General features: G+C 45.2%; 1 protein-coding gene across 2 annotated transcripts in view; it reads right to left on the bottom strand.

Annotated features, from left to right (window-relative positions):
- Positions 1-25798, bottom strand: part of CBL (Cbl proto-oncogene) — a 99453-nt gene that overhangs the window by 46352 nt on the left and 27303 nt on the right. For both annotated transcript variants that reach the window (XM_036259274.1, XM_036259275.1), the window contains exon 2: positions 15453-15700. In XM_036259274.1, the coding sequence (XP_036115167.1) occupies positions 15453-15700 (248 nt within the window). The remainder of the gene's footprint in view (positions 1-15452; positions 15701-25798) is intronic.

Raw genomic sequence — 25798 nt, 5'->3', positions numbered from 1 at the left:
TCCCAGACACCAGGGGGCGGCGGGTTTGATCCCCAGTTGAGGCGAAGGAAATAAGACACACAAGTCCAGGAAGTGTAGAATCTGATCAAGATGAACCCAAAGAGCCCAACACCAAGACACATCATATTTATTTATTTATTTATTTTTTATCCTCACCCGAGGACATTTTTCCATTTTTTGTTCAGGTAGAGTGGGAGGGAGAGAGAGGAACAGAGAGAGAGAGAAACATCGATGTGAAAGGAACACATCAAGTGGCTGCCACCCGCACAACCGACCAGGGCCGGGGACAAACTGCAACCGAGGTACGCGCCCTTAGCGGGAACCGAACCCGGGTCTCTCAGGACCGCAGGCCGACGCTCTAACTGCTGAACCAAACTGGCCAGGGCAAGACACATCATATTTAAACCGCCACAGGTTAAAGACAAAGAGAGAATCTTTTTTGTTTTGTTTTGTTTTGTTTTTTTATCCTCACCCGAGGACACTTTTCCATTTTTTGTTCAGATAGAGCGGGAGGGAGAGAGAGGAAGGGAGAGAGAGAGAGAGAAACATCGACGTGAAAGGGACACATCGAGTGGCTGCCACCGCACGACCAACCAGGGCCGGGGACAAACTGCAACCGAGGTACATGCCCTTAGTGGGAACCGAACCCAGGTCTCTCTAGACTGCAGACCGATGCTCCAACCGCTGAGCCAAGCCGGCCAGGACTCTCTTGCTGTGTTTAAGATTCTCTCTTTGGACCCGGGTTCGGTTCCCGCTAAGGGCACGTACCTCGGTTGCAGTTTGTCCCCGGCCCTGGTTGGTCGTGCGGGTGGCAGCCACTCGATGTGTCCCTTCATATCCGATGTTTCTCTCTCTCTCTCTCTTTTCCTCTTTCTCCCTCCCATTCTACCTGAACAAAAAATGGAAAAATGTCCTCAGGTGAGGATAAAAAACAACAACACAGCAAGAGAAAAAACAATTAACCTACGGGAGAACTCCCATAAGACTGTCAGCTGATTTATCAAGAGAAACTTTGCAGACCCGAAGGGATTAGCACAAAACATTCAAAGTGATGAAAAGCAAGGACCTAACCAAGTTTACTCTACCCAGCACCACTATCATTTAGAATTGAAGGAGAGATAAAAAGCTTCCCGGACAAGAAAAAGCTAAAGGAGTTCACCACCACCAAACCAGTATTACAAGAAATGTTAATGGAATTTCTTTAAAAAGAAGTTGGGGGGGGGGGGGGGAATACACACACACACACACATAATAAAATGGCAATAACTAAATATCAACAATCACTTTAAATGTAAAGGGATTAAATGCTCCAATCAAAAGATACAGGGTAGCGGAGTGGATAAGAAAGCAAGCCCCTGACATGTGCCGCCTACCAGAGACTCACATCAGATCGAGAGACACACACCGGCTGCAAGTAAAGGCATGGAAAAGAGATTTCATGAAAATGGAACAAACAAACAAAAGCTGGGGCAGCAATGCCTAAACCAGACAAAACAGACTTCAAAGCAATGGCTATAACAAGAGACAAAGGAGGACCCAGCCATTCCACTTCTGGGAACTTATCTGAAGAAATCCAAAGCCCTAAATCGAAAAGACAGACATCGTATGTTCACTGCAGTATTATTTACAATAGCCAAGAAGGATGTGAAAGCAATCTAAGTGTCCGTCAATAGATGATAGGATAAAGAAGTAGTACATATATACAATGGAATATGATTCGGTCATAAAAAAGAACGAAATCTTGCCATCTGCAACATGTATTATGCTGAGAGAAATATGTCAAAGACAAATACCATATGATTTCATTTTTATGTGGCATCTTTAAAACAAAATAAATGAACAAACAAAACAGAAACAGACTCACAGATACAGAGAACAGACTGATGGTTACCAGATGAGAGGGAGTCGGGGGATGGGTGAAAAGGTGAGGGAATTAAGAAGTACGAATTGGGCCTGGATGGTGTGGCTCAGTGGTTGCGCATGGACCCATGCACCAAGGTTCGATTCCCAGTCAGGACACGCCTGGGTTGCAGGCTCGGTCCCCAGTGGGGGGCATGCAGGAGGAAGCCAATCTATGTTTCTCTCTCATCAATGTTTCATCTCTCTCCCTCTCCCTTCCTCTCTCTCTCCAAAAATCAATAAAAAAATACACACACACACACACACACACACACACATACATATGAAGAAATTGGTAGTTACAAAACAGTCATGGGAATGTAAAGTACAGATTAGGGAATATCATCAGTATTATTGTAATAATTATGGATGGTGTCAGATAGGTACTAGATTTATCAGGGTGATAACTTCATAAATTAAATGTCCAATCACTGGGCTGTACACCTGAAACTAATATTGCATGTCAACTGTATTGAAAAATAGAAAAGTACTTTTAAAATAGAATCAGACCTCTCTGTATTCCCAAATAAGCTTTGAATTTACTCAACGCAAATTCTGAAAGACAACAATATATGTTACATACACTAGCATTTGTCAACAGCTAAAAACATATCAACCCTGAGAAATGATGACTATTTCTCTACACCAGTTCCTTAAAGAATAAATGTATCAGTAACATGATGCGCAAATCTCCAAAACTTCGCATACCCTCCCCACAAAAAGTAACAAAACCACCAACCACCTTTCGTGAACTTAAAACATAAATTTAAAAATATACAGATAGACAAAACAAGTTATATTGAGCAGGAATAAGCCCAAATGGAATCTAATTAAATATGCAGAAAGTCTAGGTAGTTATCACTATTTAATTCCTGAGTGTGTGATACATCAGACATTCATCTCTATTTAAACATAGTTTCTCTGAACGAATACAGAGTAGCTACCAAACTTTGTTATTCTCAAAACTTGGGAAAGAAATGTGGCATTTTCTGTATCTGTCTGAATCTAAGACTGTTTGGAGGAATCAAAACCAAACAAATCTTCATCACTGTCATTTTTTAGTGTATTTTCCATTAAAAATAACCTTCTTGAGTTGGGGGGAGATAAAGCACAGAACTTATATACATGTGTGCATGAATGAACATGGACAACAAAGCTGGGGACAGGGCAGGGAGGGAGAGGGAGGGGGAATCAATGGGGGAAAGAGGAGAAACATCTGTAACAAAAATAAATTAAAAATAATAAATAATAACCTCCTTCACCCTGGAGGGGTAGCTCAGTTGGTTGGAGTGTCATCCTGTACACCAAAGGCTGCGGGTTCAATCCCTGGTCAGGGCACATAAGAGAGGTAACTGATTGATGTTTCTCTCTTACATGTCTCCCTCTCTTCCTCTCTCTAAACATATCCTCAGGTGAGAATTAAATAATAAATAACAATAGCAATCCTCAAATTCAAGATCCTGCGTCTCTATACAAGTTTGGCATTAGTTATTTAAGTTGTTTAGTTAGCTGTACTTAGTACTTGGTAGTATTTTAGTAATTAGTATTTAGTTAATGGTATTTTATCAAATTAAACATAAAATTTTTATTAAGAAACTACAAACAGCCCTGGCCGGTTTGGCTCAGTGGTTAGAGCGTCGGCCTGCGGTCCTGAGAGACCCGGGTTCAGTTCCCGCTAAGGGCACGTGGTTTGTCCCCAGCCCTGGTTGGTCGTGTGGGTGGCAGCCACTCGATGTATCCCTTTCACGTCGATGTTTCTCTCTCTCTCTCTCTCTGTTCCTCTCTCTCCTCCCACTCTACCTGAACAAAAAATGGAAAAATGTCCTCCGGTGAGGATAAAAAAAAAAAAAAAAGAAACTACAAACAAAGACCATGTCACTGACACAGGAAAGAGTCTTCAGGAACCTGGTCATCCAGTTAGCAAAGCAGACGTACACAATGGGCAGACCTGAGTGGACTAAAGTAAACAGCAAGTCTCACAATAGCAGGTGGGAGAACCGCTCATGAAACTGTATAATTCAGAAGGTGTCTTGGGTTTTAAGGAACCATGGACTTTCAATGGACAACATGGGGGACAGAGCGATTCTGGGTCCAGGGGTGATCAAAAGAGAGGCTGAGTGAAGAGTCAGGGACTGGTGTGGCCAGAACGCAAAGCCATAGCAGCATAGGACACAACCGAGAACATCAGCAGGACTGAACACGCGGAGACACACTAACCAGGGGGAGCTAAGGCAAACGCCGCAGGAGTCACTGCGGGTCTAGAACTGGGGGAGACACCCGCTCCGTTCCGAGGCCATAAGTGACAGCACCGTGCAAGATGAACTCGAGGGAATGACAAAAGCAGGGATGGCCATCAGGACGGTACTGGCCTAGAGCGGGAGTGGCAGCCTGAAGTTGGGCAGTAAAATCAGACGCCTGAGAGATTCTGTAAAACTAAAACCAAGAAGACACGATGACTGAGTAGGAGACAGGAAATGGTGAGCCTGAAGCTCTGAGCATGAGCAGCTGAGAGCAGGTTCTTAAAATAACACTTTTATTTATTTTTCTTTATTGATTTTAGAGAGACAGGAAGGAAGAGGGAGGGGGAGATAGAAACACTGATGAGAGAGAACATTGATTGGCTGCCTCCCGCATGCCCCCCACTGGGGATGGGCCCACAACCTGGGCACGTGCCCTGACCAGGAATCGAACCTGCGACCTCCTGGTGCAGGGTCCACGCTCAACCACTGAGCCACACCAGCTGGGCTTAAAATAACACTTTTAAAACTCTTACTATGTGTCAGACACTTTGCATATTTTGCTACTTAATTCATCACCCTGTATGAGACCCCATTATCACCCCACTTTACAGACGGAAACCCTAGGCTGGAACAAGTTCAGCCGAGTCAAGCCCAGTATCTCGTGTCATAACACTCCAGGGCAGACCACTGCGTACTGTTAACGCAAGAGAACACAGAAGAGGAAGTTGGTTTGCTGACAAAGAGGATGCATTTTGTGTTTAGACATGTTGAAAGTGAGATGCCCAGAATACATATTAAGATGGCAGGTTGCTTGGGAAAGAGGCAGAAAAGTAGGGAAACGGAGTTGTGGAGAATCTATATAAAATGTTGGGAACAGAACTGTCTGTCTACTAGCGCCCACATAGGTCAACCAAAATCAAATGGAGCCCAGCTGGTGTGGCTCAGTGGTGAGGTCGACCCTGCACCAAGAGGTCACCGGTTTGATTCCTGGTCAGGGCACATGCCCAGGTTGTGGGCCTGATCCCCAGTGGGGGGGCGTGCAGGAGGCGGCCAGTCAATGTTCTCTCTCATCGATGTTTCTATCTCTCTCCTTCTCCCTTGCTCTCTCTCAAAAATCAATAAAGAAAAAAATTTTTTTAACCAAATAGATTTTTTTTATCAACGTGTTGTCTACCTTAAAGTTACACAATGTTATATGTCAAGTATATCTCAATAAAAACTAAACACATTTTAGAAACCCGGAATGGAGCAGTGAAAAGCTTTGGAGCTGCCTCCTTTGGGAGGGCTGCTCCCTTTGGGGGCCGTGGGAGCAGGTGGGGTGGGGGTGGAGGAGAAGGAAGAGCAGGAGCAGCCGGCTCCTCTGGAGCAGCAGGACACATCCATGTGAAGAGACAGACGGAAATACTGGACAGCCGGCGCCCCGAGTGAACTATACTTACCTTTATAAGAAACTCATGTCTGTTCTGCAGGTGTTCTCATGTAAGACATACTTCTCCAGATGTTCACGTTGTGAGGGTTCTAACACCACTCAGTAGTACCTCTCCAACTTCCCAATAGGAACATACAGAACTTGTATATTAAAGCCACTATGCAAAAGTAAACAATATTGCCCTGGCCGGTTTTGCTCAGTGGTTAGAGCGTCAGCCTGCGGTCCAGAGAGACCAGGTTCAGTTCCCGCTAAGGGCATGTACCTCGGTTGCAGTTTGTCCCCGGCCCCAGTTGGGTGGTGCGGGTGGCAACCACTTGGTGTGTCTCTTTCACGTCGATGTTTCTCTCTCTCCCTTCCACTCTATCTGAACAAAAAATTAAAAAATGTCTTCAGGTGAGGATAAAAACAACAAAAATGTAAACAATATTTTCTGAGTTCACCAAATTCCGTAAAACACAAGCGATAACCTTCAACACTGTTAAGAGGACACAGGTGTATGCATGAATGGGGAAAATCGATCATTAGAGCAGGACAGCAAGTAAAAAAAGTCACAAATGTATCTTGACAGGAATAAAAGAAATTTAAAAGCTACATGAGAGTGCCAACTTAAACCTATGATGATGAATAAGCAAAAACCTTCAGAATATGAACAGAACCAGAGAGACAGCCAAAAATATAAAAGGTAATTTAATAACAGAATACAAGGAACTCTATTCCAGTCATTTCCACCAATTTATTAATCCCATAAATACTGAGAGCCTACTACCTGGCAAGCACTTTTCTTAAACTTATAAATGTAGGAGACACAGACTATTCCAAACCCTGAATAAACCAAAACCCATGAAATGGAGCAGGTGTAAGTCCACTTGCCACCCTCACAGACACAAGCATGCACACGAGACCACGATGGTACTGCCTGAGAATGTTCGTGGCATGTCCCTGGAAAAGCTCATTCTTATATCTACAAACTTCACAAATACAGAAAGAGAACGAATTCATTTTGATTACTTCTGTGATCAATGACCACGAGAAAGAATGTATGCTAATTTCACTTACCAATATAGATAAAAAAGACCTACATGACTGGTGAATGGGATCCAGCGAAGTACTAAAAACTAGATAAGTCAGTACAAAGGCGGGTTTACCGAAGCAACGCAGGGATAGCTTAACCTCACAAAACAACATGCTCCACCGCAATTACGAATGACGCACTTCGCAGGGCCAGTGGCTTGATCTCTAACTACCACCTTGGTCCAAACCACCACCACCCACCTGGATTACTACCCTGGACTTCCTAACTAGCCTTGTTCTCTGGGCTGCGTAGCAATGAGCTAACCAGGAGCGGGCAGGAGGGATTTCTCCTGAACACCTTCTCAGGGGCCCCCAGTCTCATGGTACCGCCAGCGGTGCCCCCACCAAGCACTCCCCTCCACAGACACCAAGAGAATGGGGGGTCACCTGTGTGCCTGACCATCCTGCCACCTACGAGTCCCAGCCCGACGTTCACCTGCAGTCATAGTCTCAAAAACAGTTGCTAAATGACTTGCATAGAGAAAATATCAATAGCCTTTGACTTATGACATTTCTTTCCTTTTAATAAAAAGGTTTTTAATGATTTTTTAGGGAGAGAAACATCGATGTGAGAGCAAAGCACTGATTGGCCACCTCCTGCTTGCTCCCCACTAGAGACCGAGCAGCCGCCCAAGCATGTGTCCTGACCCAGAAAGGAACCAGTAACCTTTCAGCACACAGGACGACATCCCACCAACTGAGCCACACCGACCACAGGGTGAGTTACAACATTTCTTTTTCAAAAATTATGGTAAACCCAGCCGGTCTGGCTCCGTGGTTGAGTGTCGACCCATGCACCTAGAGGTCACCGGTTTGATTCCCGGTCAGGGCACATGCCCAGGTTGTGGGCCCGATCCCCAGTGGGGGGTGTGCAGGAGGCGGCCAGTCGATGTTCTCTCTCATTGATGTTTCTCTCTCTCTCTCCCTCTCCCTTCCTCTCTCTCTAAAATCAACAAAGAAAAACAAAAACAAAATTATGGTAAAATATATGACATAAAATTGGTTATTTTAACCATTTTAAGTGTATAATTCAGTGGCTATATTTCATTTAACATTTTTCTCCTTCTCATAATTTTTCAATGAGTGTACATCTATATATTTTTTCTAAAAATCAAATACTTAGGTCCTGCTTCTATAAACCAATCATTGTTCTAAGTTCCTTCTATATATTAACATTGTTGTTATAACACAGAACAGTCCTGCGGAATGAGATGTTTGAGCGGAGACGTGACTCATCTAAGGCACGCTGACAGCAGACGGCAGAGGGGTCCCATGGGGCGGCACGCCCACGCGCAGTCTGTGCGTCCACCTGTGCCCTCGCCACCTCACCCTCGCTGCCCAGCACATGCCCTGATGCCTAAGTGTGCCCCTGCGTGGGAACGGCCGACACTGCTGCAACACGGTGCCTTGGTCAGTCAGGATCCACACAACCTGGAGCTAGTGATTTACAATGTTAGGTAGACAATATTCAGTTCTATACAGGCCTGCAGAGCCCTGGACAAAGGTTCATGTCAAGAGAATTTAGCTTACTGTTAACACAAAAAACAATGGGAAATTTTATTTCCTGAGTGGCTACTTAATAATGCTCTTTGCAGCTGAATAGGGGAACAGAAGAATTGCAATTATCTGGTTCAACTCTCCAGAGAAAACAAAACATTCAATTACTTATTTTAAATGTAAATAATCTGAGAAAAATAAGAATCAGAATGAAACAAGTTAAGAAATATTAACTCTGAGTACTTAACCTTGGATTTCAACCATCTAGATATATTGTATCAGATGCTAAACTGGGTGAGTATTTTGCGTGTAAAAGAAGAAGGGGGAGGTTTAAACAAAGAAGAAAGAAAAATGTTAATGAAAAAAATTTATTACCTTTCTTTAACAAATTTAATACATTTGATTTAAGCTTTCTGAAGAAAACATGTATTTCAAGTTCAATACATAGTTAAGTAAAAGTAAAAAAATAAATTGCTAGGATTAAAGTTCACAATGCTTCTAATGTTTCCATTTTGCCAGGTATTTGTAGCAAGCACTTGCTACTTTGTATACTATTCAAGCAAAGTGATCAGAAAAGGCTTTGCACATTCCACTGATTTGCCACCCACTGGCCACTTCTCCATGAGGCGCTAGTGTTACCAAAGTCATCACTGATTCTCTGAGGGGGACAAAGGAAGGGTCTTCACAGCCCCTCCTCTACCGACATAACCAAGCCAATGTCCTACTAGAAATATTTTGAGAGCTTTCCTCCTAATAGCAGGAACCAGACAAGGATGTCTGCTCTCACCACTTCTAACCATCATCGGTTCCATTCAACATGAGGTTCTAGCCAGAGCAATTAGACAGAATAAAGAAATAAATGGATCCACAAAGGAAGAAAGAAGTAAAGCTAAACCTCTATTTGCACATGACATCATCTTGCTGTAGAAAATCCTAAAGAATACACTTATGAAACTACTAAAACCAATAAGTGAGTTCCGCCAAGACGCAGGATACAAGATCAATATAAAAAATCAATTGTACTCTGATGTGGGCAATGCTGACAGGCTCCAGCCCGCACAGGCAAGACCGGATAAAGGGGAGGTAATAAGAACAGCAGGAAGAGGCCACGGTGTGGAAAGTCTACAGACTGGGGTGAAATCCTTGTGCAACAGAGGCCCTGCAATGACATCGGGGTGTCTGTCATGAGGCAAGCCTGGTCCCCTGTGTTGGAAGAAGCTAGCTCAGCCGACAGGAGTTCTGATCCTTGATGACTGTGGAACGGGACTCATGGGGACACAGAACCTGCTCTGGAGCGTACAGACCTGAGTGAACACCCCAGCTCTTGTGCTCATCAATTCTGGGACCTTGGAAAATCACCCTCTGAGTTTCCATCCCATCCAAGGATACTGTACAATGGACGTAAACTCCTACTCCATGCGGGCATACAGTACATGCTCAATAAATGGCAGTTAAAATACCCTCCATAAAAATTTTAAAAAATCAATTGTATTCTATACACCAGCAACAAACTATCCAAAAATGAAATTAAGATAAACAATTCCGTTTATAATACTATCAGAAAGAATAAAATAGTTAGGAATAAGATTAACCAAGGAGGCAAAAACACTTATACAATAAGAACTACAAAATGTGCTGTAGAAAAAATAAAAATACATTTAAAAAAACAAAATGCTGCTGAAAGAAGCTAAAGACTTAAATAAATGGAGAGACATCCTGTGGTTATAAGCAGAAAGACTTAGTATTGCTAAGATGGAAACACTCCAAGTTGATCTACAGGTCCAACGCAATTCCTATAAAAACTCCGGCTGCCTTGCCCTGGCTGGTGTTGCTCAGTGGTGACAGCGTCAGCCTGTGCACCAAAGGGTTGCGGGTTCGATGCCCTGACTCCTTCTCCCCCACTGTCTTGGAAAATCAATGAAAAAAATATCCTTTGGTGAGGATTTTTTTTAATTCCTTTTTTTTTCTTTTTTTTACATTTCTGCCCTTTCTGCAGAAATTGATGAGCTGATCCTGAAGTTCACAGAGAACCTCAAGGAACCCTGACTAGCCCAAACAACCTTGAAAAAGAGCAGAGTTGGAGGCTCACATTTCTTAATTTCGAAGCTTTACTACAAAAGCACAGGAGGCATGATGGTGTGGGACTGGCATGAGGACAGACATACAGACCAGTGGAATAGAACAGAGAGCCCAGAAACGAACCCTCACAGATATGGTCCATGAATTTTCTGTAGGAATGCCAAGTCTACCCAAAGGGGAAGAGATGGCTTTCAACCTAGTGGTGCTGTGAAACTGGACATCTACATGCAAAAGATGAGACCCTCACTGGACACTATATACTGTATAAAAAATAACTCGAAATGATCATGGAGTAGACTTCTTGACTTTGGATTAGGCAATGGTTTCTTAGCTATGACATTAAAAGCACAAGTAACCAAAGAAAGTATATTGGACTTAATCAAAATTGAAAACTTTTGTATCTGAAGTATCATTGTGCTTTAAATGATACTATCAAGAAAGTGAGAAGAAGACCCACAAGACTGGCAGTGCTGTTTAAAATCATCTATCGACAGGAGTGTAGTACTCAGAATACGTAAAGCACATTTATAGCTCAACAATGAAAAAACAAATAACCGAATTCAAAAATGGGCAAAGGATTTGAGTAGACATTTCCCCAAAGAAGACATTTAAATGGTCAATAAACACATGAAAAGATGCTCACATTATTACTTACTAGGGAAATAAAATCAACACCACAGTGAGATAGCCACTTGATGGCCAGAAGGGTGACTATAACGATGAAAACTAAACAATAATAGTGCTGGTGAGAAACTGGAGCCTTCATACATTGCTTGGGGAATGTGAAATGGTACCGCTGCTAGAGAAAACAATTTGGTGGTTCTTCAAAATGTTAACATAAAATTACCACATAATTCAGCAATTCCACTCCGGGCTATACCCAAGAGAACTGAAACATGCCACCACACAAAACCTCGTAAAAAAAATGTTCATAGCAACATGATCTATAATAGTCAAAAGTGGAAACAGCCCAGCCGGTGTGGCTCAGTAGTTGAGCATCGTCCCACGGACTGACAGGTCACCGGTTCGATTCCCGGTCAGGGCAAACACCCGAGTTGCCGGCTTGATCCCCAGGAGGGGGCATGCAGGAGGCAGCCAATTGATGTCTCTCTCTCACATCGATGTTTTTATTGCTCTCTTCCTTCCTCTCTCTAAAAACTCAACTTAAAAAAACATTTTTAAAAAGTGAAAACATGCGCTAGCTGATTTTGCTCAGCGGTTACAGAGTCCTGGGTTGGTTCCCACTAAGGGCATGTACCTCGGTTGCAGTTTATCCCTGGCCCTGGTTGAAGATGTGTGGGTGGCAGCCACTCGGTGTGTCTCTCTCACATCAATGTTTTTTTCTCCCCCCCCCCACCCTCTATCTGAAGATAAATGCAAAAACGTCCGCGAGTAAGGATTAAAAAAAAAAAAAAGTGGAAACAACCAAAACGTCCATATTCAAAATGTGGCATATATCCATACAATGACATATTATTTAGCCATTAAAAGAAATAGCCCTGGCCAGTCTTGCTCAGTGGTTAGAGCGTCGGCCTGCGGTTTGGAGAGACCTGGGTTCAGTTCCCGCTAAGGGCATATGCCTTGGTTGCAGTCTGTCCCCGGCCCTGGTTGGGTTGTGTGGGTGGCAGCCACTCGATGTGTCCCTTTCACGTCGGTATTTCTCTCTCTCTTTCTCTTCCTCTCTCTCCCTCCCACTCTATCTGAACAAAAAATGGAAAAAAATAAATAAATAAATAAAGTACTGATCATGCTACTTATAGCATGGATGAACTGTGAAAACATGCTAAGTGAAAGAAGCCAAAAAAAAAAAAGGCTACTACTATATGATCCTACTTACATGGGATTTTAAGAACAGGCAGATCAACAGAAGCAGAATATTAGTGATTGCCAAGGGCTTGGGGGAGGGGAGGCCAGCCTGGGGAGTAGGGAGTGACTGCTAATGAGTGCAGGGTTTCCTTCTGGGGTGATGAAAATACTCTGGAATTAGACTCTGCTGACAGTGCACAGCTTTGTGAACACACTGAAAGCCAGTGCAGCCCTGGACTGTTTGGCTCAGAGGTCAGAACGCTGGCCCGAGAACCAAGGGGTCTCAGGTTCGATTCCCAGTAAAGGGCATGTACCTGGGCTTGGCAGGTTCCATCCCTGGCCCCCGACAAAGTCATGTGGGAGGCAACCAATCAGTGTGTCTCTCTCACATTGAGGTTTCTCTCCCCCCCCCTTTCCTCCGTCCCTTCCACTCTATCTAAAAATCAAGGGAAAAATATCCTCGTGAGGATTAACTAGATAGATAGATAGATAGATAGATAGATAGATAGATATAAATAGAGAGATAGATAAATACCAGTGCACTGTATACTTTAAAGGGGTAAATTTTATGGTATGTGAACTACATCTCAATTTAAAAACTCAATAGGAAAAAAAAGCCTCTAAGCAACCAAAATACAGATCACAAAGATCCCATAGTGAAGCCATATATTTTCCTCTATTAAAAATAGCTGATTTTCAGCCCAGCCAGTGTGGCTCGGTGGCTGAGTGCTGTCCCAGCACCAGGAGGCTGCTGGTTCAATTCCCAGTCAGGGCACATGCCTGGGTTGTGGGCTCCATGCCCAGTGGGGGGCATGCAGGAGGCAGCCCACCCATGTTTCTCTCTCACTTTGATGTTTCTATCTCTCCCTCTCCCTTCTTCTCTCTAAAAAAATCAATAACATATATTTAAAACTATATACATAAGGATCTGATTTTCACCTGAGATTTAATTATTCTCGCTCTGCATATAATTTGTACGAACCTGGTTGATGGATTCACAGCTTCCAAGCAGGGAGCATAAAGCTGCTACAGACATCGTGACAGGAAGGCTTTGAAAGACACAGAAGACCTTGCCAGCGTAAGGCAGTAGTAAGGGCAAACTGGTCTTCACCTGTTCCTGGCGGTAGCACTGATACATGGCAGATACAATAATCTACGTTTATAGTAATGAAATAACGATGATTAAGATAACAAGAGCGAACCCACTTGTCACTTTCGAATGTGCTAATCACTGTGGAAAGTACTAAACACTTAGTTACTCATTTAATAGCTCCCAACAGCCCTACAAGGGAAGTACTACTATCATCTCATTTTACAGATGAGGGCACTGCAGGACCACACAACGAGGTAAGTGGGAAAGTGAAGACTCAAACTCTGGAGGAGGCTTCAGAGTCCACCCTTAACCAGTACACACTGCCCCTAACGCGCTACTGTTCACGAAAAAAAGGTTCAGCAGTGGTCAGTGTGCTCCGAGACCTGAAGATCTGTCATCTTTATTTCGGTATAAAACTGCGCCCTGGCCTGTGTGGCTCCGGCGGCTGTCCCGTCAGCGGCTGCATTCGATTCCTGGTCTGACTCCTGCTCAGGGTACATGCTGGGGTTGCAGGTTCGAGGATGTACGGAGGCATCTGATCACCGCTTTGCTCTCACATCAATGTTTCTCTCTCTCTCTCTCTTTCTCCCTCTTCCTTACTCTCTCTGTAAAAATCAATTTTTAAAAATCTTTAAAGAAAACGCTCTTTTAGAAAAAGTCTTCTACGGCAGCTGTGATCCACGGGAGAAGGTCCAGTGCTCAGAGGACAGCTCTTTACGATCTCACTCAACCCGTACTGCCAGCCTGCGTCCCCCAGTTCCAGCCACCGGATGCGCGTGTCCCGTACACAGGCAGGGTCTGCCTTTCCATGCCCTGTGTTAAGGCCTTTTCTCCCCTCTGCTGCCTACTAGAGTCCTGCCCTTTAAGACCCGGCTCAGGTAACACAGCCCGTGCCGCGCTCCTGGGGGCAGCGAGCAGAGCCACACTCACAGTGGGCCGCGCCTGTCTCTGGGGAAGCGCTGGCCACGTCGCATCGAGGCGGTGCCCCCTCTCTGCACCTCCCAGAAGGTGGGCAGAGCCCACATCCATGGCAGGTGCGACTACCTTTTGGAAGTCCTGGTACCTGATGAAGTAAAATTACTATTTTTTCCCTTTACTGATGTTAGAGAGGAAGGAGAGGGAGAGAGAGATGGAAACATCGATGAGAGAGAACATGGACTGGCCGCCTCCTGCACGCCCCCCACTGGGGACGGGCCCACAACCTGGGCGTGTGCCCTGACCGGGAATCAAACTGGGACCTCTTGGTGCAGGGTCGACGCTCAACCACTGAGCCACACCGGCTGGACAAATTACTACTTTTTAACTCAACAAAACAAAATGACTAATTAGCTAAGGTCCGTACAGTCAAGGTTTTAACAAAAGTCATTAAATTAATTAAAAGGCACGAAGTTCATTTTCATATAAACTAGAAGTTACAGAGGTTCCGACACACTGAATTCAAGCACCAGAAATTATTTTAAGAAGAAAAAGGCTGCCATCCTAGACCAAGCCTGAGTCATCTGTGGTAGTCAAGATAACGGAATAATGACGTGACTAAAATGCTAAGTGTAAGACAAGGGTTCGAAGAATCTGAAACAACAGAGCCAGCGGAGCGGTGGGTGTGCCCACTTCACGCCCTCAGAAATCACGGTCCCCCATTCAGATCACCCCTCGAGAGAATTCATTCCCTACAAAGTCCTAGTGGGATTTATACTGTTTACTTGTTGTAGATGAGTTAATACTTATTTTCAACTGAATAAAATCGAACACCACTATACCCACACATGACTCAACCTACTTCTCTCCCGTGTGTAATTTCCAGCAGCCGAGCTAATAACACAGAATAGACAATACAGTTTTCAGTGCTGAATAAGAACAGAAGAGTACATAGGAATACCTGAAATAAGTATTAAATTAACTGCACTGCCAAAATCTTGTCTATTTGAAAAGTCACTTTACAAATAAAAGAAATGTCATTTCACTACACTTTATTTGTAAACGTTATCTCAACTACGGGCTCAATGTTCCCCTGTCACCCCGCACTCACAACTCGCCTCGCAGGCGCAGCTCTGGAAAATCTGACCTCTGACTACCTCCTCCCACCGAGCGGAATCCCAACCTCTTCCCCTCGACCCCTCGTCTATCACAAATGTCCGTGAAGTGCAGGGACTCTGAGGGGCCGTGAGTCACCGACTGTCACAGGCAAACACACCTGCTGCCGCCAGGGACAGCCCCCCGTCCTCCAAGGCCACCTCTGCACGGTGCAGGGCCAACTCCGCACCCCGCGGCCCGAAAGGAAAGCGTCGCCCGCAGGCAGCCGCAGGCCTGGACCCACACTGCGCGCGCAGCGCCCCGTTACCTAGGCTGCGAGTTCTCCTCGTACATCCTCTCCTTCCCCTCCTTGAAGAGGCTTATGGTCTGCTTCGTCTTCTTGGTCAGATTCTCCATGAACACGCGGAAGTACTCGTTCTCGCCGAGCGTGTCCATCTTGCCCTCGTAGCGCGACAGCACGGTGCGCAGGTGCTGGTAGGTGTCGGGCAGCAGGTCCAGGATGTAGGGCGGGCTGTTCTTCAGCGCCAGCTTCGGGTTCTGGCACAGCCGCACCACCTGCAGCGACGGAAACAGGGCTGGTACCGGGAGGTCTTTAGCACAATTCCCTTTTTCAGGTTTAAAAGTCATGAAATATGCGCTTCTGCGCAAATGTGAGCGACGGACAAGAACCTAAGGAAGGGCCCAGCCCTGGCCGGTTCGGCTCAGCGGTTAGAGCGTCAGCCCGCGGACCGGAGAGGCCCAGGCTCGGTTCCCGCTCAGGGCACGTACGGACCTCGGTTGCAGTTTGTCCCCGGCCCTTGTTCGGGTCGTGTGGGTGGCAGCCACCCGATGTGTTTCTCTCACGTCGATGTTTCTCTCTCTTGCCCCCTCTCTCCCTCCGGCTCTATCTGAAGATAAATGCATGTATGTCCCCGGGTGAGGATGAAAACAAAGGATCCATGACCCCTGCCCACAGGCAATCAGTTGACCTTCTCAGTGGTCCCCCAGAAGGGTGGGTTCCTAAAGCCACATGGGAGACTAATGATTCAGACAACACATAACAGACTCAACAACTGAGGCAGGAAGGGGGGAGGGGGACACCCACACAAAGCCTAAAAAATGCCCGATGAAATATGGCAGATTCCTCTGAAATGCAAGGCTTCCTTCACAACAGCGTAAGAAAATCCCCCGCGGGACACAAAGACGGCGGCTGCCCTGGGAGGTGACACCGGGGCAGGGACTCTGCACCACCCCCAGGGGACAGGAGCAGAGAGGCCCTGGACCCTGCAAAGCATGGGGCTGAGAAACCTTTTCTTCTCATACAAATGCGGGACTCTCAGAATCTGCCTGGTAATTTTTTTTTTTTAATGTTTTAAAATATGGATTTACTGATTTCAGAGAGAGAGGGAGGGAGAGAGAGAGAAACACTGACCGGCTGCCCATGCATGGCGCACCACCAGGGACCAAACCTACAACCCAGGCACGTGCCCTGGTTTGAATCAAACGGGCAACTTTCCAGGGCAAGGGACAACGTTCAACCAACTGAGGCACACTGGCCAGGCTGGTCACTCCTTCCACCACCTTTACGTTCAACTTTTCTGAGTTCTCATGTTTTAAATAGTCTCTGAAAGAACAGAGAGTAGATGTTGTGGTTAACTTGTGAGTTTGATCCATTTTGTATTTGTTATAATGAGTGATAATTTGCATTTATTCCTACCATTTTGTACCTTCTATTTACATAGATTTTTCCTTATCTGTAAAAGACAAATAGATTAGTAAACAGAAAAGTCTGGAAAGAGACCCACATATATATGGACACTTAACTAATCACAGAGGAAGGGCCTTTTCCAACAACAGCAGTGGAAGAATTGGGAGTATAGTTAGGGGGAAAAAACAAATCAAACTAAACCCTCAACTTACACCATGCCACACACACAAAGCAGCAGCTGGATAGGGTACAGATCCAATGTGAAAGGCAAATCTCTGAAGCTTTAGAAAATAAGAAAAGTATCTTTCACGACTTCACGATAGAGAAACATTTCTGAAACAGGAGCATGAAAAGCATCACCCCAGCTTCCAGTCCCAGTAGCAGCCACAGGTATAGCCAGTGCTCAGAACCTCCCACAACCACACCGAAATGACAACTAAACCACAGAACGGCCATCACCCAGGACCCCTGAAATAGAGCTGAACAGAAACGCTGTAATAAACGTGATGAAGAGGCCACATCAAGACTGGGGACGGGGAGGAGACACAGAGCTGGCTGGTCCCACACTCACATCTAGAGTTAAAAATCGGAAAGCACCCGGCTGGTGTGGCTCAGTGGTTGAGCATCGACCCTGCACCAGGAGGTCGCAGGTTCAATTCCCGGTCAGGGTACATGCCCAGGTTGTGGGCCCATCCCCAGTGGGGGGCATGCAAGAGGCGGCCAGTCAATGTTCTCTCTCATCGATGTTTCTATCTCTCTTCCCTCTCCTCTCTCTCTCAAAATCAATAAAATGTTTTTTTTTATTGGAAGGGACATCTCGGCTTTGGAGGTCCCCACTGAAGAGCGCCAGCCCGGGCTCAGCGCCAGGGCCAGGGGTCCCCATAACTCTGGCTGTGGAAAGCAGCAGGGACTGCGGCCGAGTGAGGTGGAGGCTGCTGGGCCCGGCCTCTTCCTAAGGGGCCGTGCGCGGACCTACTCAGACTCATGCTCTGAGCTCGGAAGGCACCAGGGACCTGCGGGGAGGAGAGAGCTGGAGGGGCAGCTTCCCCCAGACAGAGTGCTGGCAGAGGCCACTGACCTTTGCCAAGCTCCCCCACAGAACTGGCAGGTGGGCACCCTATCTACGTCTCCATCAACCTGCCTAACACTGTTCGCCCACCCCACCCTGGCGATTCCGAGACCCTGCCCCACCCAACTGCGGGTCCAGCCAAGGTGTTTCCAGTGACTTTTCCACGCAAACGGCCTGCCCTGACTAATGCTGTGGACTTCCCTAAACAGCTCAAATGAGCGGCAGTCGCCCTCGCATACCCCTGCCCCTCGCCCAGTGGCCCAGCCCCACACTGGCAGCAGCAGCCTTTGCCCCAGCGTAGCCTCTCCCAGGCCCTTACGAGCCCAGCACAAGTAGCAGCCATTTGGAGATGCCTTGTAGCTCGTGCCGGGTGGCCCCAGGCAGGGCCCAGGCAGCAGCTGACCTTGGCCTGCACCTCCTGGGAGGCCCGAGTCAGTAGACGTGGTGGACTGCTGCAGACCACCCAAGCTCTTCCACAAGGGACACACTCAAGGGGTGGACCCAGCAGACACCAGAGCCCAGGTGAAGTGTGTCCTGCTCCCTGGGGTTGGCCCCTGCAAAGCAGATTCTCCACACTGGTCAAGGCAAGTCCTTGCAGCCTTCCGACCTGGGAATAAGTTCCTCCCACTGACTTGCCAGCAGCAATCAAGGCTCAGCCACAACAGGAGGGTGCACACAGCCCACAGAGGGGCACACCTGGAGCGCCCAGCTCAGGTGACCGGAGAGGCTAAGCCATGGGCCCTACAGGACACCTACTACATGAGGCCACTCTACCAAGCCCAAAAGATGTAGCAGCTCTACCTAATACATAGAGACAAACACAGAGAGGCTGCCAAAATGAGGAGACAAAGAAGCATGTCCCAAATGATAGAACAGAACAAATCTCCAGAAAAAGAACTAAACAAAATGGAGATAAGTAATCTACCAGATGCAGAGTTCAAAACACTGATTAAAAGGATGCTAGATGAACTTAGGGGAGGAGTAGAGAAATTTAGTGAGAACATCAACAAAGAGATAGGAAACATAAAAACAGAGATAGAAAACATTAAAAGAAGTCCAAAATGAAGAATCATTAACTAAAATGAAGAATGTATTACAGGCCCCAGCCAGTTTTCTCAGTGGCTAGAGCACAGGCCTGTGTACCAAAGGGTCGCAGGTTCGATTCCTGGTCAAAGGCAAATACCTGGGTTGCAGGTTCAATCCCTGGCTCTGGTCAGGGTCATACTAGAGACAGCCAATCAATGTCTCTCTCTTACATTAATGTTTCTCTCTCTCCCTCCTTCCCTCCCTTCCACTCTGTCTAAAAATCAATGGAAAAATGAGGATTAACAACAACAACAAAAAAAGATATATTACAGGTAATCAACAGTAGAATACATGAAGGCAGAGGATCAAATATGCAATGTGGACAATAAGGAAGTAGAAAACACCCAATCAGCACAGCAAAAAGAAAATAAGAATCCAAAAAATTGAGGACAGTGGAAGGAGCCTATGGGACAACTTCAAGTATACTAACATTCACATCATGGGGGGGCCAGAAGGAGGAGAGAGAGAGCAAGGGATTGAAAAACTATTTGAAGAAATCATGATGAGAAACTTCCCTAAACTGGTGAAGGAAACAGACACACAAGTCCAGGAAGCACAGAGAGTCCCAAACAGGATGGACCCCAAGAGGCCCCACCAAGGCACATCACCATCAAAAAGCAAAAGCTTAAAGGCAAAGACAGAATCTTTTTTTTTTTTTTTTTAACCTCACCTAAGGATATTTTTCCACTTTTTGTTCAGATAGAGCGGGAGGGAGAGAGGAACAGAGAGAGAGAAAGAAAGATTGATGTGAAAGGGACACATCGAGTGGCTGCCACCCACACGACCAACCAGGGCCGGGGACAAACTGCAACCGAGGTACATGCCCTTAGCGGGAACCGAACCCGGGTCTCTCTGGACCGCAGGCCGACGCTCTAACCGCTGAGCCAAACCAGCCAGGGCCAAAGACAGAATCTTAAAAGCAGCAAGAGAAAAGCAGTTAGTTACCTGCAGAGGAGCTCCCATGAGACTGTCCACTGATTTCTCAAAATAAATTTTGCAGACCAGAAGGGAATGGCACAAAACATTCAAAGTGATGAAAAGCAAGGACCTACAACCAAGATTACTCTATCCAGCAAGGCTATCATTTAGAATTGAAGGAGAGATAAAGCATTTCCCAGACAAGAAGAAGCTAAAGGAGTTCATCACTACCAAACCAGTAATACAAGAAATATTAAAGGATCTTGTTTAAGAAGAAGGAAAAAAACAAAATACAAAAGATAAAAAATATGAATAAAATGGCAATAAATACATATCAACAATTACTCTAAATGTAAATGGGTTAAATGCTCTAATCAAAAGACATACAGTAGTCTGGCCAGTGTGGCTCAGTGGATTTAGCATCATCCCATGGACTAAGAGGTCCCAGTTCAATTCCTAGTCAGGGCACATGCCCATATTGGGGGCTCCATCCCCAGTAGGGGGCCTGCAGGAGGCCGCCGATCAATGTTTCTATCTCTCTCTCCCTTCCTCTCTCTACAAAAATCAATAAAACATATTTTTTTAAAAAGACATACAGGGGCTGAATGGATAACCAAACAAGACCCTTACATATGCTGTCTACAAGAGACTCACTTCTGATCAAAGGACACACACAGACTAAAAATAAAGAGATGGAAAAAGATACCCCATGAAAATGCAGACAACAGACTAAGCTGGGGTAGTAATACTTACACCAGACAAAACAGTCTTTAAAACAAAGACTATAACAAAAACAAAGAAGGACCAAGCAATGCCACCTCTGGGCATTTATCTAAAGAAACACAGGCCTGGCTGGTTGGGCTCAGCAGCGAGAACGTGGATGGGAGAATCCTGGGCTCGGTTCCCGCTCAGGGCATGCACCTCGGTTGCAGTTTGTCCCTGGCCCCAGTTGGGGTTGTGTGGGTGGCAACTACTCGATGTGTCTCTCTCACATCGATGTTTCTCTCTCTCCTCCTCCTCCCTCTCTCCCTCCTACTCTATCTGAAGATAAATGCAAAAATGTCCTCGGGTGCAGGTTTAAAAAAAATTTTTTTTTTAAATAAAAGAAACCCAGCCCTGGCAAATTTCACTCAGTGGTTAGAGTCAGCCTGTGGGCCAAAGGGTCCCGGTTCAACTCCCAGTCAAGGGCGCATACCTGGATTTCAGGTTCAATCCCTGGCCCCAGTCTGGGTCATGCAGGAGGCAACCAACTGATGTCTCTCCCCGCCCCCCCTTCCACTCTATCTAAAAATGTATGGAAAAATATCCTCAGGAGAGGATTAACAACAACAATAAAAAAATATGATACTGACCAAAGACAATAAATAGCCAAATGAAACAGAAGAAAACCAAAACACAGACTCACACATGTACGGAAATTCAGTGGCATAACAAATCAGAGTTCAAGAGAAAAACTACTGGGAAACTAACTGGCTGTCCATATGGAGAAAAATTAAATTAGGTCCCTCAGGCCCTGGCCAGGTGGCTCCGTTGGTTGGAGTGTCGTCCCTTATACCAAAAAATTTGGGTTCGATCCTTCATCCAGGTGTATACGAGAGGCAACTGATCTATGTTTCTCCCTCACATTAATTTTCTCTTTTCTTCTCTCTCTCTCAAAAAAGAAAAAGAAAAAAAAAAATTAGGTCCCTCACATAGTACATGAAAATTAATTTCAAGTGAATTAAGAATCTTACTATGGCCCTGGCCAGTTTGGCTCAGCGGTTAGAGCGTCGGCCCACAGACCAAAGAATCGCAGGTTCGATTCTGGTCAAGGGCACGTACCTCGGTTGTGGTTCAGTCCCTGATCCCAGTCATTTGGGAGGCAACCAATCAATGTGTCTCTCTCACACTGATGTTTCTCTCTTTCTCTCTTTTTCTCTCTCTCCCCCTCACTCCTTCCCTCCCTCCCTCCTATTGTATCTGAAGATAAATGGGAAAATATCCTTGGGTGAGGATTAAAAAAAAGAATCTTACTGTGAGGCTTAGCCGGTGTGGCTCAGTGGACTGAGCATCATCCCACGGACTGAGAGGTTCCGGTTGATTCCCACTCAGGGCACGTGCCCGGGTTGTGGGTTCGATCCCCAGTAGGGGGCGTGCAGGAGGCAGCCGATCAATGTTTCTCTCTCTCCAAAAAAACAATAAAAACATACTTTAAAAAAAAAAAAAAAAAGAATCTCACTGTGAGGAAAATAAAACTTGAAAGTTTTGAGAAAACTATTTCAACTTTTATGATCTCAGAGGAAGAATTTCTAAACACAAAAAAGGAATTAATTATAAGTGCAAAGACTGATTAGTTTGACAACACAAATATTTTAGTTATTATAACTCATAAGAAGGACTGTTGAACTACATTGTATTTATTCACTTAAAAATATCAATGCAATTATAATACTGTATATTCTTGAACGTCCTTTCTACTTTCTTCTTGGTAAACAACCTTGTAATCACTACAATATCCCTCTTTATCTCTAGTAACACTGCTTGCCTTGAAGTCCACTTTATCTTATATAGTTAAACCAGATTCCTTTGGTTGGTGTTTGTGTGGTATATCTTTTTCCACTCTTCTACTTTCAAACTTTCTATATTCTTACACTTAATGTGTGACTCTTCGTATCCAGAATATACTGGGCTTCCTTTTAACCCATTCTGTAAAGTAGATCAAATTGCTTTGTTTTTAAGCAATTTGATCTATTTACACTTAAATTATGAAACTATTATTATTGTGCCCTGGTCAGGTAGCTCAGTTGTTTAGAGCACTATCCCAATACGCCAAGGTTGCAGGTTCGATCCTCAGTCAGGGCACATACAAGAATCAACCAATGAAAGCATAAATAAGTAGAACAGCAAATCGATGTTTCTCTCTCTCTCAAATCAATCAATAAAAAAAACTAGTATTGCAGGTCAAATACTGGCAATTTTATATGGCTCACCTCGTAAGTACGGCTCTCACCACGAGTAATAAAATAATCTATTGTTGGCCTTTTCGAGCTCTTCTACTCCATAGTCCTTCAGCTCCCTTGGCCTCTTTTGTTTAAACAATTTCTGTTTCCCCAATTAGCTTATCAAACATACATTCTTTTCCTACTCTGTTAGTGATTACCTTAGAGATAACATGCACCTCTAACTCATAAAATCTTATATAAACTAGTCCTTTTACCACTTCCCAGACAATCGAGAAACTTGGAACACTAACTCCATTTGCTCCCTTTTCAAGGTATGTGCTGTTTCTATCATACACTTTAACTCCATTTCTCTTATAAAGTCCACAAGTCATTATTACCATTATTACTCTTTTATACAGCCAACACTCATTCATCTTTACCCACATAACTGCCTTTCTAATGCTTTTCATTGCATCTGAAATCGTTTTCCTTCAATCTAAAAAATATCCTTTATTATTTCTGACTGGCTATAAATTTTGTTTGTCTGAAAACATCTTTATTTTGTATCCACCTTTGTTTCTGTTTATTTTCCATCACCTGTATTTCCATTCTGTGGAAGAGTCTATGTAGCACTGGCCGGTGCGGCTCAGCTGGCTGGAGCATCATTCTGTGCCCAGAAGGGCCGTGGTTTGATCCCTGGTCAGGGCACAGGCTCAGACTGCAGGTTCGCTCCCTGGTTGGGGTGCATGCAGGGAGGGAACCGATCAGTTCTCTCTCTCTCTCTCCATCCCTCCATCTAAAATTTTTTAAAGAAAGAGTCTGTGGAAGAACAGCTGGGGACGACGCAGCGGTCGCTCCCACGCACCGGGCCTGAGGGGCTGCCATGCCACTGCAGGGGCTGGCGGACTCCACGCCAAGCCCAGGAGCGTGTGACACAGCCTCCGTGAGGGGCCGGTGGTCAGGCCTGGGGTCAGTGACCACCGAGTCTCAGCTCCCGGAAGCTGCCCGGAGGTGGTGAGCGAGGGCTCCAGAGTGCAGTGGTCAGCGAGCTTCAGCACAGCCGGTGGGCTGCTGCTCTGGACGACATGACTGACAGCAGTTTCTCATCAAATACTGCTCCTGCCCCGTTCCTTCGCCTCCCCTCTGGAACGTGCTAGGTATGCAGACCTTCTCACCACATTCCACTTGTCTCACACTCTGTTCTGTCTTCTCATCCTTCTAGCGATGCTTCCGCCTGGGTATTTTTTCCTGATTTATCTTCCATTTCACTGATCCTCTCTGTAGTTGTATCTATACTGCTGTTAAGTCTACCCACTAAGTTCTTAATAATCAGTTCTTATGTTTTTCAGCTAGAATTCTATTTCATTCTTTATCATTTCAAGTATCTGCTGAAATAATCAACGTTGTTCTTAATTCTTCTAACACATTAATCATAAATATACCTTTGGTCCATGACTGATAACTCAAATATCTGTATCTTCATAGGTATGTTCCTACTGTCCATTTTTCCTCTTGGTTTTCAATTGCATTTTGTCTTTTCATATGCCTAGTCATTTCTTATGGAGAGCTAAACATTGTATATTGAAAAGTATAAAGTCAGGCTGAGGCTACAGGTGATATTACTCATAAAGGATTTACTTTTGGTTCTGGCAGGCGGATAGGCGATGGACACTAGGAATCCCAGATTCTCTGAATCCAGAATTCAGAAGATTGAAAAACTGGGCTACAGTCCTTAAAAAGACTGGTCTGCTCCTGTTTCACTCTTACACCTATGATTTAGGCCCTCAGGGACCAACCCAAAACCCCAGAGTGTTTCCCGGGCCTCTGCCTCGGCAGGCTCTAATCCGTGTTCTGTCCCCGTCGACTAAGTATTTTGAGGAGTCTCAGCAGCCTCTCAATGACCTGATGGGCAGGCCGCTCAGACCTCGCTCACCTCTCCGCGCTCCCCTCGTCCTCCCAAGGGCGCCCTAACTCCTCACTGCCCTAGAGCTCGTCAGCCTCTTCTAGCACTTTCAGTGCTCAGCGAACAGTTAATTTAAACAACCCAGTCTAACATTTGCAGAAGTCGGACATCTTACTCGTTATTTCACACTTTTAAATGCATATATTTTGCCCTGGCTGGTTTGGCTCAGCTCGGCCCGCGGACCAGAGAGTCCTGGGTTCGCTAAGGGCATGTACCTCGGTTGCAGTTTGTCCCTGGCCCTGGTTGGGGGGTGCAGGTGGCAGCCACTCAATGTGTCCCTTTCACGGCAATGTTTTTCTCTCTCTCTCTCTTCCTCTCTCTCCCTCCTGCTCTATCTGAACAAAATAATTAAAAAATGTCCTCGGGTGAGGATAAAAAAAAAAAGCATATATTTTTGTGTCGCCAGAAGCTCTTTATAAACTGTTTGATATCTGAAGGATTCCAGTCTACCAACAGACCACATCTTAACCACTGCTCCCACAGTGCTTAACATTTATATTGTTTTCAAGTCTCCAATACTGCAGTATCACTGTGATGATCTTTGGGTATTTTATTCCTCTACATATCAGATATTTCCTTAGGACAGACCCCCAGAAGTGGGATCATCGGGTCCACCGAAAACAACTGCAAAGTTCCACTTAATAACCCCCATCAGTGTCTCTCTAGATGATGAGACAATATTCTATTTTTAAAGCTGGATATTTTATTCTCTGTATACGACTGCCTAAACTTTTGAAAACAGGCCTACATATGAGCCTAGCAGATAAACACAAGCTATATCAACAAATTTGCTTGAAGTATGAATATTTCAACTGCTTCGGGAATTCCTCTTGCTGTCAAGGATTTCAAGCCGAAAGAGAATGTCAGAGCCAAGAAAAAAGACCCCGCCTCAGAAGACAACTATGTTCTAAGTACGACAGAGTCAAAACTTCTTATTAATAAGACAAATGCAGACCATCCCCAATGTATATTTGTTCCATTCCAAAACCTCGTTTGTGCCCTGGCTGGC

This window comes from Molossus molossus, unplaced genomic scaffold (assembly GCF_014108415.1).
Source record: "Molossus molossus isolate mMolMol1 unplaced genomic scaffold, mMolMol1.p scaffold_m16_p_13, whole genome shotgun sequence".
Lineage (NCBI taxonomy): Eukaryota > Metazoa > Chordata > Mammalia > Chiroptera > Molossidae > Molossus > Molossus molossus.
The sequence above is the reverse complement of the archived record's forward strand: the minus strand, read 5'-3'. Positions and strand labels throughout refer to the sequence as shown.